Source organism: Lepisma saccharinum, chromosome 16 (assembly GCF_977018435.1).
Source record: "Lepisma saccharinum chromosome 16, izLepSacc3.1, whole genome shotgun sequence".
Lineage (NCBI taxonomy): Eukaryota > Metazoa > Arthropoda > Insecta > Zygentoma > Lepismatidae > Lepisma > Lepisma saccharinum.
In genome coordinates this window covers 2205356-2224802 of record NC_139244.1, presented here as the reverse complement: position 1 = coordinate 2224802, position 19447 = coordinate 2205356, and the positions used below count along the sequence as shown (strand labels likewise).

General features: G+C 43.9%; 1 protein-coding gene across 15 annotated transcripts in view; it reads right to left on the bottom strand.

Moving 5' to 3' along the window:
• The window catches only part of Msp300 (Muscle-specific protein 300 kDa), a 609326-nt gene that overhangs the window by 35102 nt on the left and 554777 nt on the right, over nt 1–19447 (bottom strand). For all 15 annotated transcript variants that reach the window (XM_083137559.1, XM_083137560.1, XM_083137558.1 and 12 more), the window contains 3 exons: nt 16583–16840; nt 8365–8544; nt 868–1056 (listed from right to left, as the gene is read on the bottom strand). In XM_083137559.1, coding sequence (XP_082993685.1) covers nt 868–1056; nt 8365–8544; nt 16583–16840 — 627 coding nt within the window. The remainder of the gene's footprint in view (nt 1–867; nt 1057–8364; nt 8545–16582; nt 16841–19447) is intronic.

Here is a 19447-nt window from a genome sequence, read left to right as displayed (position 1 = left end):
CACCAACCTGCTTTGGATGCTGGTCAGTTGACATATTTAATTAGTGACCAGGCTGTAAACTCGCTGACGATTGACGAGAAGCCAGCTTCCCAGCACCATGCGACAACAATGAACATGCAATTTCTCTAAAACTACACATTTCATTTCTGCCTTTTTTGTTCATTTGGCATGCTTAAATTACAAAACAATATATCCATTGTTACCATCATTAGCGAGCCGAGTTTGAAGAAAAAAAAAATCTCCGAGTATTATGGGATAGATCTTATAAAATGGGCTACATCATCTTAACCACTGCTTCTTGCTCCTGTATTTCACTTTTACATGTAATAATGAGAACGTGTGATAATGAGGGGTCCAGGGGTAAAGACCCAATTTTCAAAATTTCCACAAAATTTTCACACCATTTTCAAAAATATATTACATGTCCTCAAAGAGTTGTCTTTTGCCATGCTTCCCTGCAAATTTGTTCCATTCAGTGCCTATAGGGCAGATGCTACAGGTGGAATTCCAGAAATTATTTATGAAGCTGGCAACACTGCTACTCTTATACATTATTTTTTCCCCCAATAGGTCTTATCTGCCTATTATTTACGAAAATTAAAAGTAATTTCTCCGATATGAAAGTTGAAAATGTCCTTGAATATATAAATGATTTATTAACCTCCTACACTACAAAAGTATTACTATACTGGCCGAATTGGAATTCTGTCACCAATGTTCGAACATTTCTGCCTTACAAAGTAGTTCAATAAAAGTAAAGCTTTAAATTAGCCAGAAACCTGAGAAATGTTTTTGAGATTAACCCGGCCTCGTGCACTTTCAGCTGATTTCATTTTCCAATTTTTGAACAATGAGAGTCAAACATACCTCGCACAAATTCTGATGTTCTGTAAGACTGTGGTAGTCCTCTGGAATAGATCCTGAAAGGAATGACTGCACGTGGAGCAAGTACTCCTGCCACAAGTGCAGGGCTGCTGCTCCATCCTGGCTCTTCACGAGCCGAGCCGACAATCTGTGGTACTGCTGGAATGTTTCTCGGAAAACTTGCTGCCATAGCTGAAATTAAATTAAAGCAACAATGTTGTTAAGATTTTTTTTAAAAAAACAGCAAAACAAAGGAATGAACAAATAGTACTCTGCACATTATAAATATTTCTGAAATGTATGGTTAAAACATCATGCATACTTTAACAACAGTCAACATTGGCAAGAAGATTCAATCACTATTTCGGAGTAAACAATGCAACATATACAGAGGAATGTATTACATTTAACATAGTGCTATTATCTAGGGAAATGTGAACAAGGACCACTGCTAGAATTGTTTACCAAACACTAGATTTGATGTTATTAAGTAAAACCACAATTTAGTCCACGTAATGTTCCATAAAAATAGTCTTAAAGGAGAAAGTATATTTGTTAATATAAAACTTAGCTGCAAGCAACGTTATGGACTACAGTTCTGCCACTTTCACTTGCTTGTGTCTCCCACTCTAAATTGTGCTTTGCTCTAGTGTATTCATGAATATTATTGTCACATTAAAATTATATTCCAGACACACATAGCCTAGTCTATGTAAAACATTCGCCTTGGTAATTTCAGCCACAATCATCTATTCATTTTCATATATCAGTGACCGCGGTGGCTCAGTCGGTAACGCGTCTGACTACCATGCTCCAGGTCCCGGGTTCGATCCCCGGCTGGTTCAAATCCGGGAACTTTTCTAACGTTGGAAGTGGCCCCGGCGCCCACCCAGCATCGAATAACATGGGTACCTGGGGAAACCTGGGGGGTAAAGGCGGTCAGGGGCGTGGTGCTGATCACATCACCCCCACTCACGACCGGATCAAGAAAGTGTGGGGCGTTACCCCCCACACCCCCTATACGCCTTCATGGCATGGTGCTAGGCACAGGGGAACACTTTACCTTTTTCCTTTTTTATATCAGTGTATTGTTAAGATAGACTAAACTTAATTTTAACATGGACATGACGACTAAGTTTACTTAACTTTCAATATCAATGTGTCTTTCACTTCATAATCCATATTTGAGGGCCCACCACAACAGGCAAATTACAGATCTATGTGAACTACTGGGCTTTGAGCGTACACTGATCGTTTTGTCTGTTCGAGCGTTAGTCTGTCTAGTGAAGAAGAAGCTCTCAATTCCATACACTATCTAGTTTCATCCATTCTAACAATTTGGCGGTCGAGCATACGCGTGTGCATGGGAGGGCAAGGGGTTGCCCCTTCTAATACTCTCACTTAGAAATTTAGTGTACAGAAATCTTATTACCATTATTAAACAACATTATTCTATTTAAAAAATTAAGTATTTTCAAGCCGACGAAAGTTCGCAGCTGCTAAGACAGGTTTATTTCCTATGTAATTATACTAAGTCACTTCATTCTCCAGAAGCAAATTACTTGTCATTAAGACTTAACATTTTATTCATTAGCCTAGATGCGTTACACCTACCTGGTCACAGAATAAATTGATTGATTGATTGAATTAAAATTTGTGGGTGCGTCGGCACTTAAGGCCATTTCGCACCCTTCTATGTATACGGGGAAAATGTCCCCTTATCTAAAATTCTGACTAAATTTTAAAAAAGGGGTGTAGATAGCCCCTTGGGAAGAACTAAAAGTGCAAGGTTGTAAAGATACCTGCATGAGACAAACAGGACACATTAAAAATCAGAACTGACAAACTAAAAACCTCCTTACAGACGGTGGAAGAGTCCAGCTCTTCGCAAAAAACTAAAAACATGGGATAAAATACTGCTGTCATCACCCAAGAGGGATGACAAACAGCCGGAAAGGTTAAAAGTCTGCCGGAGGTAAGCAAGATCGACACATTCAACGAGAATGTGTCGAACGCTTAAAATAACATTACAGGTACGACACAACGGAGGGTCCAGCCCTTGGAGCAGGTGACCATGCGTTAGACGGCTGTGTCCTATACGCATGCGGGTAAGAATAACTTCTTCTCGCCGAGAGGGACGGGATGAGGAACGCCAAGCACCTATGGTGGGCTTAACAGCGTGAAGCTTGTTCCCCGTTTCCGTATCCCACTCGGCCTGCCAAGTGTCAAGAAGGTGACAACGGAACACGTTCTGCAGGTCGCTAGCAGGCAAAAGGTGGACGAGAACATCGCCGTCTGCATCAGCAGACTTGGCGGCAGCATCAGCTGCTTCGTTCCCCTGGATGCCCACGTGGCTAGGGACCCAACAGAAGTGTACATCCGCACTGGCTGATAAGGACACAAGCCGTCTGAATATGCGTTGCGCTACCGGATGCCGAGAATTCGGCGAATCCAGAGACTGCAACATGCTGGTCGAATCACAGCACACCAGGACTTTCTTCAGACCATTGACGTCTGCAAAGTCCAGTGCTTTTAGGATGGCGTACAACTCTGCCGTATAGATGGAACAGGCAGGATGTAGCGAGTAACTGGAACTTTGAGAGTCTAGGACGAAGGCGCAACCAACTGATTCGACTGTCTTGGACCCATCCATGTAAAACACATTAAAATTGGAGTGCTTCGCACGAAGTTCTAAAAACCGTTGCTGGTATACAACCATTGGTGTGTCTGACTTTGGAAGGGCAGTCAGAGAAAAATCGATAGAAGGTGCAGGAAACTCCCAGGTGGGGAGAGGCGGAATGAGTGGAGAGACGCCAGGAAGATCACTGTCAACACCAAGTGCTGACAGGATCTCGTCTGCACGAACACCAAATGGTCTAGTGGCACTAGGGCGGAGCCGATACCTTGCCAGCCTATTCTCGTCTGAGATGGTGTGAAATGAGGGATGTGAAGGCATCGAGCGAAGATGGAGGAAGTAGTTCACTACCAGCCGCTGTCTTCACAGAGACAGCGACGGCTCAGATGCCTCTACGTACAAACTGGCAACTGGACTGGTCCGAAAAGCACCAGAGCACACACGTATACCAGCATGGTGGATGGTGTCTAGGATGCGCAGTCTAGATGGGCGGGCAGAAGAATACACAACACATCCATAATCAAGCTTCGACCTGATGAGTGCACGATACAAGCGAAGCAGTACCGTCCTATCAGCACCCCAAGAAGTATGAGATAAAACGCGTAAAAGGTTGAGAACTCGAAGACAAGAGAACTTTAACTGGCGAAGGTGAGGTAGCCATGTTAATTTCTTATCGAAAATGAGGCCCAGGAAGCGGACCTCATTCACGAAGCACAGGGGAGATTTCCCCATGTACAGGTCAGGATCGAAATGACAAGTACGCTGACGACAAAAGTGAACACACACGGTTTTCTCGGATGAGAAGGTGAAACCTGTTTGGGAGGACCACTCAACCAAACGGTTTATCGTCAGTTGGAGTTGACGAGAAGCTGACGCGAGATTCCGTGAGCGACAAAAGATCGTGAGGTCGTCTACATACAGAAGACCATGTACAGGGGCAACAATGCTTGTCATAACGCTGTTCACTGCTATGGCAAACAGAGTCACACTTAAAACGCTGCCCTGCGGGACACCGTTCTCTTGTTCGTGAAGATCTGAAAAGGAGTTCCCAACACGTACGCGGAAAAAACGATCAGATAAAAAGTTTTTAATAAAGTACGCCATATGACCACGCACGCCCCAAGAATGGAGCTGCTTTATGATGCCAAAACGCCACGTTGTGTCATATGCCTTTTGGAGGTCAAAGAAAACTGCAACTAAATGTTCCTTGTTGAGGAATGCATCCTGAATATGTGTTTCCAGCTGAACCAGATGGTCCAGTGTGGAACGGTTGGAGCGAAAACCACATTGAAAATTACTTATCAAGCAGTTTTCCTCCAAAAACCAGGTGAGACGCTTGTTGATCATGCGTTCCATCAACTTGCACACACAGCTAGTTAAGGCAATAGGCCTATAACTCGAAGCTGCGGTGCGTTGTTTACCTGGTTTCAGGATGGGAACAATAATAGCTTCTTTCCAGGAAGTGGGGAAAGAGTCCTCCAACCAAAGCCTGTTGAATACCGCCAAAAGGAAATTTCTTGCTCCAATGGGCAGATGACGAAGCATCTCATAGTGGATCTTGTCCACTCCAGGAGCTGTATTCTTAGAATCTCGAAGCGCCTGATCGAACTCCCGTTCAGTGAATGGAGAGTTGTATGGCTCGTTGTTATGACTTCGAAAAACTAGAGGGCGTCGTTCTTGACGGTTCTTCTCACGGCGGATACGTGGTTCATAATTTTCAGAGCTAGACGCATCAGAAAACTGCGTGGCCAAGATATTAGCTATGTCTCCGGAATCGGTGTACAACGTCCCATCGTGCTCCAGAGCGCTGAGAGGAGTAGATGCACCCCCCTGGATGCGACGTACTTTGGTCCAAACGGCTTTCGACGAAGCCTGCTTCGTTAGAGAAGACACGTATTGGACCCAGCACGCCTTCTTACTGGCTCGGATGAGCCGACGGGCACGGGCACGCTTAATGCGGAACTGCTCGAGGTTTGCGGCAGTGTGGTTCTTATTAAATCGATCTAAGGCATGATTACGGTCCTTGATGGCTGCACCGATCTCCGCAGTCCACCAGGGGACTGGGCGACGCCTCGCAGGTCCACTGGGATGTGGAATGGAGGTGCGTGCAGCATCATGCACTCTTGACACAAAGACATCTAATGCGTTGATTGGTGGTAAAGTCGACGCAAGATCGACTTCAAGGTCCACTGCACGCTCGAAGGCATCCCAGTCAGCCCGACTGAGATTCCAGTGAGGGTGTTGTTCACGTGATTGCTGAAGATGTTCGAAGGAAATAATGAGAGGGAAGTGATCACTCCCACAGAGATCAGGGTGAACGCTCCAAGATGTGGTAGGAGCAAGGCTGGGACTGCAGAAGGACAAGTCCAACGCAGAGTATGTGCCTGAGGAAGGACTGAAATATGTGGGAGTCCCATCATTCAGCAACGTTATACCTGATGCCTCACGGAATTGATCTACAATTTGACCCCGGGGCTCTGTACGAACGGAGCCCCACAAACAATGGTAGGAATTAAAATCGCCCAAAAGAATTACAGGAGACGGAAGTTGTTCGAATATAGAAAGGAGGTCCTCAATAGAGAATCGATCCTCCCTTGTGATGTAAACACAGCACACAGATATTGGCTGCGGTAGATGGATCAGCACGGCGACAGCTTGGAGGGGGGTGGTGAGAAAGATTGGTGTTGAGTGGATGGTATCTCGAACACCGATTGCAACACCACCGTGTGCACGACGACCCTCAGGAAGTTTGTCGGTGCGGTAAAGCGTGTATCCGTTCAGAATCATCGATTCATTTGGACGAAAATGTGTCTCTTGGAGACATATGATGGCAGGGTCAAATTCAGATATTAAGATTTGCAGTTCCTCGAGATGAGTACGGAAACCGTTAAGGTTCCATTGGAGACAATAAGCCATAGCTGGAGGTATTATAGTTACCTTTTGAGGCGTACTCTATTTCTAGGCCCTGTCACCTTGATAAATTCTTCATCCGCGGCTTCGTCCTGTATCATGTCCTCGGGTAAGGACACAGAGGGCGAAGGGGATGAAGGGGGAGTGGGGGCGGGTGCTTTTAGCACCCGCCGGGCAGCTTTCAGCTGCGCCTTAAGTTTCAGGGTGGAGGCTGTCACCCTGACTGGAGAGCTAGTAGACTTCAGAAAGTGTTCTTTATTATAAACTTGCTTGAATTTCTTCTCTGTGAAGCGAGTAGTGGTTGCTGGTTTCTTCGGAGCGGGGTGAGCTGCTCCGGGAATACTCGTTGTCTGAGTGGACACGTCGCTGGTTTGGACGCCAATACTGCGACGGGCAAGAGCATTTGAAGCAGCTGTAGCGAATGGCACAGGTAGGGGAGTGCGTACACTCTCACGGATACGTCTTTTCGCTTCGCCGGCAGAGATTTTCTCTGTCACAACCAACTCTCGGATCTTCTTTTCCTCTTGGAAAGAGGGGCAGTCACGATGCCAGACTGGGTGCTTGCCTTTGCAGTTGACACATGAGGGACCAGATGAGCATGGCTCGGTCCCATGATCGGGCTCGCTACATTTGCCACAAATGGCAGTGGTGGCCTTGCAAGAGGGCTGAGTGTGCCCAAAGTGCTGGCATTTGAAACATCGCATCGGGTTCGGGATGTACGGCCGGACATGGAGGTGGTAATAACCAGCCCGTACCTCAACCGGGAGAGTGGTCGTTTTAAAGGTGAGAATGAGCGAAGCTGTCGGTAAAAGTTCTCCGGATTTTTTGGTCTTGATTCGCTGCACTGCTGTGACATGTTGATCGGAGAGCTCTTGGAGGATTTCTTCTTCTGTGCAATTCAAAAGATCCCAGTGGCGTATAACACCTTTACAACTGTTCAGTTGACGGTGAGGTTCTACCTGAACAGGAAAGTCGCCCAAGGTCGTAAGCTTAAGGAGGAGGTTAGTTCCCTGTCTTTTCCAATAAACTCGTCGGGCTCAAAGGCCTCCGACGCTTTGAGGGTTTCCCCCCGTTAAAAGGTGATTTAGTTCCCATAAACTAAAGTTTTTTAAGTGGAGGGTCCATAAATTGTCGCCTCGACATGCCCTCTATGCCGAGGAAGGCCTACCCCCAAAAATGGAGGCTACTCGAGGACCAAACCGAAATCCCCGAGGCCACGTTCGCGACTGCACCTACCCCTGCAGCCAACACTGTCCCATCGGCACGTGCAACTCACACCTTGGGATAGGGTTTTTTTATCGAGGTTGTCTCCTCTAGCAGGACCCTTAGTTATAGGGAGGTCAAAGATATGGAGATGAATGACGTGATGGAATGGTGAAAACGTGAGATATGGATGTGAAGAATGAGTGAAATGATGAGATGAAAATGACCTCCCTACCTTAGTTTCTTAGAGGGAGGTCAAAGATATGGAGATGAATGACGTGATGGAATGGTGAAAAACGTGAGATATGGATATGAAGAATGGGTGAAATGATTAGATGAAATTGACCTCCCTACTAAGCCCCCTCACCCCGTCAAGGCAGTCCTACATGGAGGGGGACAGAATAAATTGGTCACACATTGGAAATGAATAAATTATGTGAAGTTGTTTTGAATCTACTGTACGAAATCATGTTTCTATGTAGTCTTAATCACAGAGAATGAAAATCAAGGGGAGGGGGACAGAACTTTTCTGCCACGGAAGCTGGAATTCTTCTAATAAAATTGATTTCGGTAGGTCTGGGACACATTCTACATACGCCCCTGTTTTGCACCCTTCAACACAATAAAAGAGTGAGTTGGAATGAGGTTTTCTTCTCTACTGAACTTTCTTCAAGGCTTATGCCCCTCTTAATCAGAGGGTCCGTGCACACCTATGATACAGAGCATTGGCAAAGAACTGAAATGTTACAAACCTGAAGAATTTCTACGACTGACACTGCTGCCTCTGGTTTTGATGGTCCCAAGTCAATGGTTTTCTCCTTTATTGTCTGAATGTGACTTTCAGTCTTGCCTAAAGCCAGGAGGTGGTGTCTGAGGGCACTCAGCTTGTTCTCAGCATCTTTCATGTTTGAGTCCTCCACCACACACAGGGACTGAAAACAAACAAATACCATTTAGAATTTACAACCACCATTCAAGAAAACACACATCTAACAAAGAATGTAACACCAAAATTGTGATGTTTGTTCAAACAAATTCAACGACTCAGGGAAACTTGTAATAACTCAAAAAATATGGACACTAATAATAATGACAATACATTCTTTGAGGACATATATTGCCTGTCCAAAGTTGTAGTCAGTAAAAATTTAGTTGTACTTTATTTAAAAGATCAATTTTTACCCTTAAGAGCAATTTGCATGTAGGGTTCTATGACATATAACTTTCTGATAGTGCATTTCCTCTTCAACATTCCATGTTCAGATTAAGGTCATTCCAGATCCAGTTGCTCCAAGATTCAGACATGCGGACCCTCAACCAGGGTGCAAAATCACTGCAGATTGGTGGGGGGGGGGGGGGGGGAGGGGAGCAGACAGACACACTCACACTAATATATATATATATATATACGTATATATAATGTCATTAAATATGGGCCAATTATTAAATAATCAAATTATATTATAAAAATATACAATACATTATATAGACTATTTTTGATTCAACATGTAATTGCAAATTGAAGATTTTAATGTACTACTGATGCTATAAACAATGATTTGCGTAAGGGAAGAGAAACAAAAATGAAGACACATTAACAAGATAATAGTTTCCAATATAAAATTCACATATAAGTGCTATTACATGTTTTAAATTTATATACTTCGTGATTGCTAACAAAAGGCGATGAGAAATGGAGAAGAAATAACAAGTCTGTCTAATTTCTGTGTTCTGGGGATTGCAGGATTCAGTGTCCTAAGAGATGAGGCTCTTTGTTGTCCGTTCTTTTTGTATGTAATTGATATTATTCCAGTCAAGTACAGGGTGTCCGGCTTAGACCTTTAACATTACAAAACAGTATAACTTTAGTTACATTCGATATCAAATGAAACTTATTGTTTGTATGGGACTGGCAACTGAGGCCATTTGCGAGAATCACCAGTACTTCGAGTTGACGTGACGCGCATGCGCGTGTAACGCATAAATTCCAAGATGGAGGAGTGGAAGCTTCAGCAGAAAGCGTTGTGCGTTCTTTCACTGGCAGAAAACAAATCTGTGAAGCTTGTTCAACGTGCTTTTCGGCGTGAATTCAATCTTCAACGTCACGACAATGTTCCTTCCTATTTGAGTATTGCTAAGTAGGAAAAACAACTAAGAGAAACTGGAAGTGTTGTGTCGATGCGCGGGAAGTACGCGAAGCGGAAGGCATCAGAGGAAAACATTGAAGTGATTTGCTCTGCATTCACAAGAAGTTCAAGAAAAATCAATATGACGTGCAAGTTTAGAGCTCAACATTCCTCGGTCTACTATCCATGACGTTGTGCACAAAAGGTTACGCCTACGGGAGTACAAAATCCAGTTACATCAACGAGTTTATCCTGATCATAAACCTAAAAGACAGACGTTTTCGGGCAAAATGTTAACCAAAATTGACAACAACAATGCTTTTCTGATGAAGCTGCATTCCACACGTGTGGCAAAGTTAACAAGGAAAATTGCCGTATTTGGAGAAGTGACAATCCTCATGAGTTTCGTGAAATTATGAGAGACTCGCCAAACGTTAATGTGTGGTGTGGGTTAATGAAAGAGAAGATAATAGGCCGTTCTTCTTTGCTGAAGAAACAGTGAGATGAACGAAATATTAGACATGCTTCAGCATTACACTGTGCCTCAAATGCCTCCACAAACCATTTTCCAACAAGATGGAGTCCCTGCAAATTTTGCTATCATTGTACGAGAATTTCTCGATGAGCATTTCCCTAGAAGATGGATAGGAAGAGGATTTAAACCACTTGCTTGGCATCCGCGCTCGCCGGATCTTTCCCCCCTAGACTTTTTCTTTTGGGGGTTCATCAAGGACCAAGTCTACAGTATGCCCGTCGAGAACTTGGAAGATCTGCGTAACAGAATTCGTCAGGCGATTAACAATGTGAACCCTCAAATGCTAGTGAATACCTGGACGGAATTGGAATATCGGTTCGACATCTGCCGTGCCACAGGGGGGGCTCATATCGAGGTTGTGTGAAGTGCTGGTGCTGGGACAAAAAAATGCATGAGTTTTTCTACCAAAATGTAAATTTTGGTAATAAAATTGGGTTTCTCTGCAAAATTATGCTCTTTTGTAATGTTAAAGGTCTAAGCCGGACACCCTGTATATTCGAATCTCAAACTAATTGTTTATATTCGTTGTTAAAACAAAAACTCTCCTCCCAGAAGAGTTTGGTGGGGGAAATTTCAGGACAAGATTGTTGGTGGGGGGAATCCCCCTCCCCCTGGATTTTGCACCCTGCGGGATCAACATCCAAGATTCCGACATCCGGACCCCTCAACATCCAAGATTCCGACATCCGGACCCCTCAACATCCAAGAATCGGACATCCGGATGCTGAACACCCAAGACTGACATCCGGATCCAGTTCCTCCAAGCTTGAGGCATTTGGATGTAGGCTTAGCGACAATTCCAATTCGCGCTAGTTGGCTGTTCAAGTGTAGTACATCCTTTCAAGTACAGCATGCATGTTTGGGTACTGTAACACTCTTCAGCAGGTAATATACCTGTCTTTTAAATATGTTGCCAGTGTTATGGTTGATCGAAATTCACGATCTTTACATGAATGAAGTCGAGCGAGAAGAGAAATCGATTGTCTTCCCGAACGGGAGTTTACGCAGGGTGTAGAAGGAAGCCACATCGAAGTTGCCGCAATCAATTCCACAGAGTCACGAACCTCCGCCAAATGACCTTTGCACACATCCGTCTTCCTCGAGAGGACTTTCCATCCTGAACAAGGACGGCGAGGAGATCAATCAATCCCGGAGGAGGCGAACCACACCCACCGCCACCCTCTGCAACACTTTGCTTCTCGCCACCAATTGAATCTTGTCCGTCCCCTTGAGGGCAGTCGCTGTGAAGGGATCTTCAAAATGGTGAGGGGGTGGGGGAGTAGGACTACTTCTGGCTTGTCGATGCTATCCTTTCTCAGGTTTTCTAACGCCTCTTCCCTTTGAGAAACCTCGAGTTATGCTAAACGAGACATAACCGCATCGATTCTTCCACTAATAGGCACTACCATCGGTGTCGGGAAACTAACAAAATATATTTTCGAAAATTGCATCGCTCTTCTGCTATTTAGGCTAATCGCGACGATGCGAATGATTAAGAGGAAGTTGATTTGAGATATTCGCAAAGGTACCATCCCTGACAGATATTCAGTGATGAGATGGACGTCCGGAAGAGAGGACAGTGCAGGTGCACCCTCTGGAAAATATATACTTCATACATATAATTACATTTCAGTGACAATAATATATGTTAATTATTGTGATGGTTTTGTCAGAATATAACTTCAAACTGAAGTACTTTTTTTTTTTTGAGGGAACAACACTATTTAGGAGGAAAATCTGCCTCGTTTAACCCCCGTGGAAAAATACCTTTGTTCCCCTCCCTGGAAGAAATCCTGAGGACGTCCATGATTTGTACCCGTTCAATGACGGCTATCGAGGTGCCAGACACTACTGATCCAAGCTAATAGAGTAACTCGAATTCATTTTTTATTGCGACGTTTCTTTTTCAGTTTTAACCATATAGTGTTTGAAGCAGTTAAATTACAATGACTTATCTCCCGTAGTTGCAGTGCTCACATGGAAGGGGGTGGGGTTGATGGCCTAATGGTAACATCGTCGCCTCGTAATCAACATTGCACAGTGGCTCGGATCCTACCATATTTTACGTCACTTTCTGTCACTTTTGGCTAATTGCGACGAGGACGAGTGGTTAGATTAAAGTGAAAACAGACGACGAACGCTTAGGCTGGGATTCGAACCCGGGAACTTCGTTAGCGACATTGGAAAGTCGACTAATTGGGCGCACTCTGCCATCGAAATAATACATTACCGATTTGTGCGATGAGACAAAATTTGTATGAAAGCACCTTCATCTTATCTTCAGTTTATCATGTCAAACGATGCTTCGCTCAGCAAAGTGGGGCAATATCTGATAAGCAGACATGTGTCCGTCGACCTTTATCTGATTTCTTCCATCTGCTGCGCTGCGTCACAGAGACAGTGAGAGAGAGGTCTGGAGTGAAGCGTTGTAAACACAGCGAGGTAATTTCACTTGCGAATCCTCCCGTCAATGACCTCAAAGGGAAAGGGGAAGAGTCTGCTTCCATTGCAAAACAGAATCTGCCTGAAGAAACATTGTCGAGAGCACAAAGATATATTGAAATGTTTCCTCAAGCCTATGCTAATCCGGAGAAACTACGAACTTGCTTGTCGGCATCGCCAGACTTTCTGGCGGATGTGGAGCCATGTCTTCAAATACGATACACACAAGGAAGATTTTTCTTATATACATCAATATATTTTCAAATTACTTTTATTGCGAAATTTTCCCCATTACATTTTGACAGGGTAGGCCCACTCTGACCCCGCCCCCCCTTTCTTGTCTTCCCTTGAGCTACAAGTTGACTACAGCGCCAACTTCTGTAAACTCTAAGAATCACAATTTCTAATACTCAGCTGCATGTGTATTATAAAGGACATTTTCCTTGCTGAAAGAACTGCAAACCAACATGATTTAATGGGGGGGGGGGGGGGGTAGACTAAAAAAGCTGTGATTACACATTCTGAAATTAATTGTAGAAACTACTACTCCATAAACAGAGATTTATACTCTAGAACACTGGCCTTAAATTGAAATCAATTGAAAAATTCCCAATACACATGTGCGAAATTTTGATTTTTTAACCGACCTGCAAGGTATTAATGAGTTTTTCTGGAGTCTGTATTTCGATTAGAAGAAGAGATAAAACTTGTAATTTGTTGTGAAAAAAATTGAACCGGGCCTTTTATTTTTTTTTAATGCGTGCTCAGGGAACCTGTGTGAACAGTCTGCAAAACTGGTCAAAATCTGGCGGCAGACAGCCATTTCGCGTGGGATAACATTGCAAGAGACAGGTATTGAACTATTTACAAACGAAACTGACAACTATACACCCCGCCTCGATGTCGTCCCTAGTAAACGTGGACTCCGAAACAAGATACCAAAGCAAAGCCAGTTTTTGGCACGTGTTGTACGCGGCAGGAAGAGACCAGCTTCCTTCCTCTGAACTCCTCCTACAGCTTCCGCCACACTCCCACGCTCAAAACAATGGCGAATTTCCACACGCGGATATCAATTTGCATTTTCTTCTGCGGCCACTTCTCGTACAAAAATGTCCAAGTCGAGGAGGAACGAGTGTGTTACGTGCGAGATCTGCAACATACTTCATTTTTAGTAGTGGCTCTGCCCGAATATAGTTGAATTATCTTCATGTAAGCAGTCTTCGTGTTTTTGATCTATCAAGTTTTTATGTCACTTTTGTTCAAATCAATCCAATTTCATCTTGTATGATTCGGTTTATTTTTTATTTAGCTTTCCTGCCACTTTTGGCTAATCGCGAAGATGAGGACTGATGATATGTTGAAATTGATGACTCGCAAGCACCATCCATGCCGGAATTCGAACCCCTGACATTGTAGAGCGCTACAATTTTATCTATACAGAACTTGACAGTCGCATATTTGCATACTGGGACACTGTAATGGTAACGTCGTTGCCTTTTAATCAAGCGGTCCCGGTTTAAATACCCGGTGGAGGCACACGGCACAGTGGTTCGGATCCTACTTAAACTGTAGATCCAGTCCCCATTAGCCACACTGTCCATAATTTTTTTTAAAAAAAGGTAAAGTGCTCCCCTGTGAATAGCACAATGCCATGAAGGCGTATAGGGGGTGTGGGGGGTCGTGAGTGGGGGTGATGTGATCAGCATCACGCCCCTGACCGCCTTTACCCCCCAGGTACCCATGTTATTCGACGCTGGGTGGGCGCCGGGCCGCTTCCATCGTTAGAAAAGTTCCCGGATTTGAAACGGCCGGGGATCGAACCCGGTACCTTTAGTATGGTAGTCAGACGCGTTACCGACTGAGCCACCGCGGCCATAAAGTACTTTTAAAAAATCAATCAATAAACAATAACGCATCCAACTGTGAACAGGTCCGAACTTGCGAGATTGCGTCGTAGTGTTTTTCACTAGCCTCTGTACCACAAGTTGGCAAAATGTGGGCGGCAACTTCTACCCTCTACCGCCTATTCACGGCCACTGCTCTTGACACATCACACTCAGCCTTCGTCCCTTCACACTCGGCATTCGTCCCTTTACATCACCAGTAGTTTTAAAAAGAAATGGTTACCATAGCTCCAATTCTAATCATTGCAAGCGCACCCGGTTCATTCTGTTGCGACTTCGTGACGAAGTCTTGCGTGAATCCGGAGCTCTTTGGTCTCAGTTCATTCCGGAAAGAAGACTGCAGGATCGGGAGGGGATCCGGTGACTTTTTTTTTTTTTTTTTTTTTTTTTTAAAAAGTTACTTTTGATGATCACGTTCTGTCACGAGATGGCGAAGTGGAGGCAGCTGAGGCGTTTCTCACGGGCCGTGCTATCAGCGGATGATATAGGGAAAGGCATCGAAGGCGCAGGAAACTCTGTACGCTGTCATCGCTGCAAATGGTCGCCTGGCGTGCAGGAGAGACCTGTGGAAACTAGAGACGCGAAGCGTGTCTGGAAGTAATGCCCCGCGCCGCGGATGAACACACACGTCGCGAGGTGATGTGCACAACGAAACGTTAGAGAATAGTTGGAGCTTCGTTCACGCCAACTGCAACGAGTAACTGTCTTGGGAGGCACTGATGCGAAGTAACAAGTGCGTAGGAAGTAGGAGGTTCCGGTCTCGAAAGCCAGAAAACAGCGACGATAGGACTCGATGCGCTGACTACGTGTCACCCCATGAAAAAGCCGCTCTGGCCCTTAGAGGGCTGTTTCGCCATGCAGTTTTTTTTTAGTGTTATAACTTAAGGTCTTGCTATGCACTTTCTTGCCTCCATATTTTCTAATTTGAACACACGAAGTTTATATTGCTAATTTAGTGCAATTCATTTTAAATTTGGATGAAAGAAAAGAACAACCGGTTTGTAATTCACGCATGCAACACGTTCTGCTTACTTACTGGACAAGCAACGTCTAGTAACGATAGCTGTAAAGGTGATAAGAGCGCCAGTAACAATGGGCGTTCGTAGGGAATCACTTGCCGCTTCATTACGCGCGTCCGACGGGACAGGGTGCCACGACCCACTGGAAAATTAACGTCAAACCAAAAGTTATATATTTCACACTTCAAATTTAAATTCAGTCACAGTAATTTATGTTAATTATTAGAAAGGAGTTTGCTGAAAACTGCGGACTTCAAGCTGAACGAGTGCTTTTCAGAGGACAACAGAATTATGGGGGAAAATATGCCTGGTTTGCACCCCAGAAAAAAATTACCTTCCTTGTCCCAGTCCTGGAAAAAATCCTGCTGACTTCCATGACAGTCATGAAATAATCATTTATTTTTTCTATTTTTTATTACTTTCTCTTCCTTCCGTTCTTGTCCTTATATCTCTAGATTTTTAATCTTCTTTCTATGTCGTAGAACCTACAGTCCGTTTACTATGAACCGCTGCGGATTCGGCATTGGACAATTGGTTTACTTGAGCAAAGTCAACGGTGTCACTTTTTTTTAAGAAAAAAAATTACCGAGATTAGGGATGAGCACGTACCGATAACGCGCGATATTTTTGCAGAGTGTAATTACCCTGGAAATTATGCAAAATTCAAACTTCCTTTTCATTTTCCAAAAGAATTGCATGAAAAATTGAACTTTTTCTTAAATATTCTAAATCAAATTTATTGGTAAATTGATGCCTATAATTGGAGAACAATATCTACACAACAATATTGATCAATATTTTGGACAAATTTTAATTATTGCCATTTCAAATTGGTATCGGCTCAGGCCTAACCGAGATACTTCTGGTTACCACCTCCTGCTCACACTAACAAAAAAACAAATGTCCGGACGGCATGCATCAGCAGAGAAAGCATGGCCACTCACCTGCTGGACCGAATTCAGGAAGGTTCTTGTATTCTTCAAGTCCTCCACGCACAGCTCCCCGGTGGCGGCTCTCGCTTCCGCCAGCTCCGTCAGTGTTGCCAGGGACTCCCTCACATCCTCCAGGCGGCGACCGAGCGCCTCCACTTCTCCGTCGAGGAAGGCGCCCCCTTCGAGACCCACGTCGGCAGCGATCTGCGATACCATTCCTCGCAGCTCGCTCAGCCGAGCCTTGTGCTGCGCCAGCGTCTCTTCGCAAACCTGCAAAAATAGAGTTAAAAAAACATATACAGTAAACTCTCGCTAATTCGACCTACTTACAATGCAATGTAAAGTACAATCCACACTCTTGTAGTAAATTAGGTATGGTATCGAGACGAGATCGATACATTGTCAGTTTCTCGGTCTCGTTCGAGACTTAGTGGTATGATATTTGAAAATTTGCTTCAACCCAATTTTAACTTACTGTCTTGACTTCTTCCGACATACAAATCGGAAATAAGTCTTAAAATTCTTTTTACTAGAGCATTCACGTGAATTTTCGTCTAGTTTGCTTTCGCTGTATTCTAGATGTTATCAATACTTTTAATAGACTTTTATCTCGGGAATCTCTGTAGCAAGGTCGCGCATAGCGGCAGAAGGGGAGAAAGCGAATGGGCAGAGCGAAGCAGTACACGCTGCTGCAACGGATGGTACCTGCAGTCGCTTTCCCCCTCCACTCAATCCAGTTCCCTCGCACGTGTTCATTGGTCGAACCCTCTAGCCACTTCTTGTGCAGATACTTGCTTTCGTTCGCTCGCTCCACAGGATTCCGGGGACAGAAACTATTGAAAAATACTTTAACGAAGATCATACGCGAATATTGTATACTGAAAACAGGCGAGATTAAACCGTAGTGAATATTGGCCGATGAGTATAAGTGTATTTGGGTAATTATATCGGAAAATTGAGATAAACTGGAAAAAATGTTCAATTAAAAGCTACAGTAACACTGAAATTTAAGGATAAGAATATGAATAATATCTATTTTCTCAGCCTTACAGAAATCAAATTACCATCCTTGAAATATCGCACTCACAAAATGCTATAACAAACTAAACCAAACTACTGGTCTGGGAAACAGGAAGGAAACTTCGTAAAGGGAAAAAATATTGTTATATGTACCCAGCTTTTCGCGGTTTATTTACATGCTGCTCGGAGATCATGTGAATTGGCCCCCCGCCCCCTCCCCCCAACGTTGCAAAAAAGTGAGCATATTGGTATTTGTTTCCGGATCTGGCAACCCTGTTATTGACTATGGTGATTACATAACCGCAGACTTTGTTCGTATCCTTTCCTTACTAAAAGTTTTCCGTACACGGAACGACCCATGCTGCCTCCCACAAGGGACATAAATATCTCCGGCAGTCAAGATGGGAATGGAGAGAGATTGCGGATGAGATCATCTCTCGACTGGACCCAAGGCGACCTCTAGTCATGGGAGACGCTGGACGCTTCCCTCCCGTTGATATGCAAGGGGGTCCATCCACGAAGCATTATCCACCGGTGAAAAACGAAAAACACCCGAGTACTATCATGAGCGCTCAGCGAGCAACTTGACGGCCAGTCGCCGAGGAAACTGAAGCTTGTTCGCGACAGGTTTAAGCCAGAGCATATCTATTTTTACTGCTTTGATATAGTGAGGCAAAGAAGTATATGTGGTTAACGGCTTGCGATGTAGCGTGTACAGACAGGAAGCAATATAATTTTCCGCTTAACTGTATTAAAATGAAGTGTATTTCTTTTATTCCAAATGACAATATACACCGTAGTTTTGGAAAGTTGTGCAAGTATGAAGAAAAAAATAGTTTTGTCCGTAGTAACCATTTCCATAATTTAAAAACCATTGAAATTGCATTCAGTGCGCCATCTGAATTATTTCCAGTGGAGGCATTCCAGTAATTTCTTTCAAAGTCCCGGGATATTATTAAGTTATGCAAAGGTAAAAGTAAAGGGGAAATCCTAATCTCAGCTGATGGGGCTACAGCCCCTCCTGAAATTAAAAATCAAAATCAAATATTCCGAATCAAAGAACTTAAGAGCTCTGGAGAAGCCGAAGTGATACATATTCTCCTTAAAATGGCCCCTACTTAGCATTTTTGTCTTGAACACATTTTTTAAAAATCGAACGTTAAATAAAGTAATTACGAAATATTTTACAGTACGTCTCGCAACCCTAAAACGCAGCTTGACAATTTCAGCCCCTCTCTACTCTTTGGACAAACAAAATTACAGTGGTTTAGAATAAAAAAATGTTCGAGGAAAGTGACGGGAAAGAAAAAGGGGAAGAGGAAAGTGACGGGAAAGAAAAAGGGAAATAAAAATATTATTCTGAAAGGGCGATAGGAGGATTGAACCCTCTTAACCATGAAGTGAACGCAGGATACATCATATAAATAAATGTGCGCAATGTAAACACGTGTAGATGAGACGTACACAATGAGAAGAGTCATCGTGATAGCATCTACCTTGTTCAATTATGGGCAGCAACGATCGTTACGAGCCAGTTACCTGGTAATTCATATTCACCAGGAGCGAAACTGCGGATGACTGGTCCCGTGGTCTTTCTGCAACTCCTCGTGCTGGAACATGCGTTACGCGTTGTGCACGTGCGTTGACTGACTTTCAAGAGAACGACACGCTCTGGCATTCCACTACGGTGAACGAACGGTCTTTCTTTTGTCCACCTTAAGTTTTCCTACTCCTGTGTTACAAGGGAGAGAAATGAAAACCTTTTTGTTTCTATCTAGTAGATTTCTGTATGTAGGGTTGCACAAGTTGGCTGCATTCTAGCACAGACCTATTGCTGATCTACATATATTTCCAGTT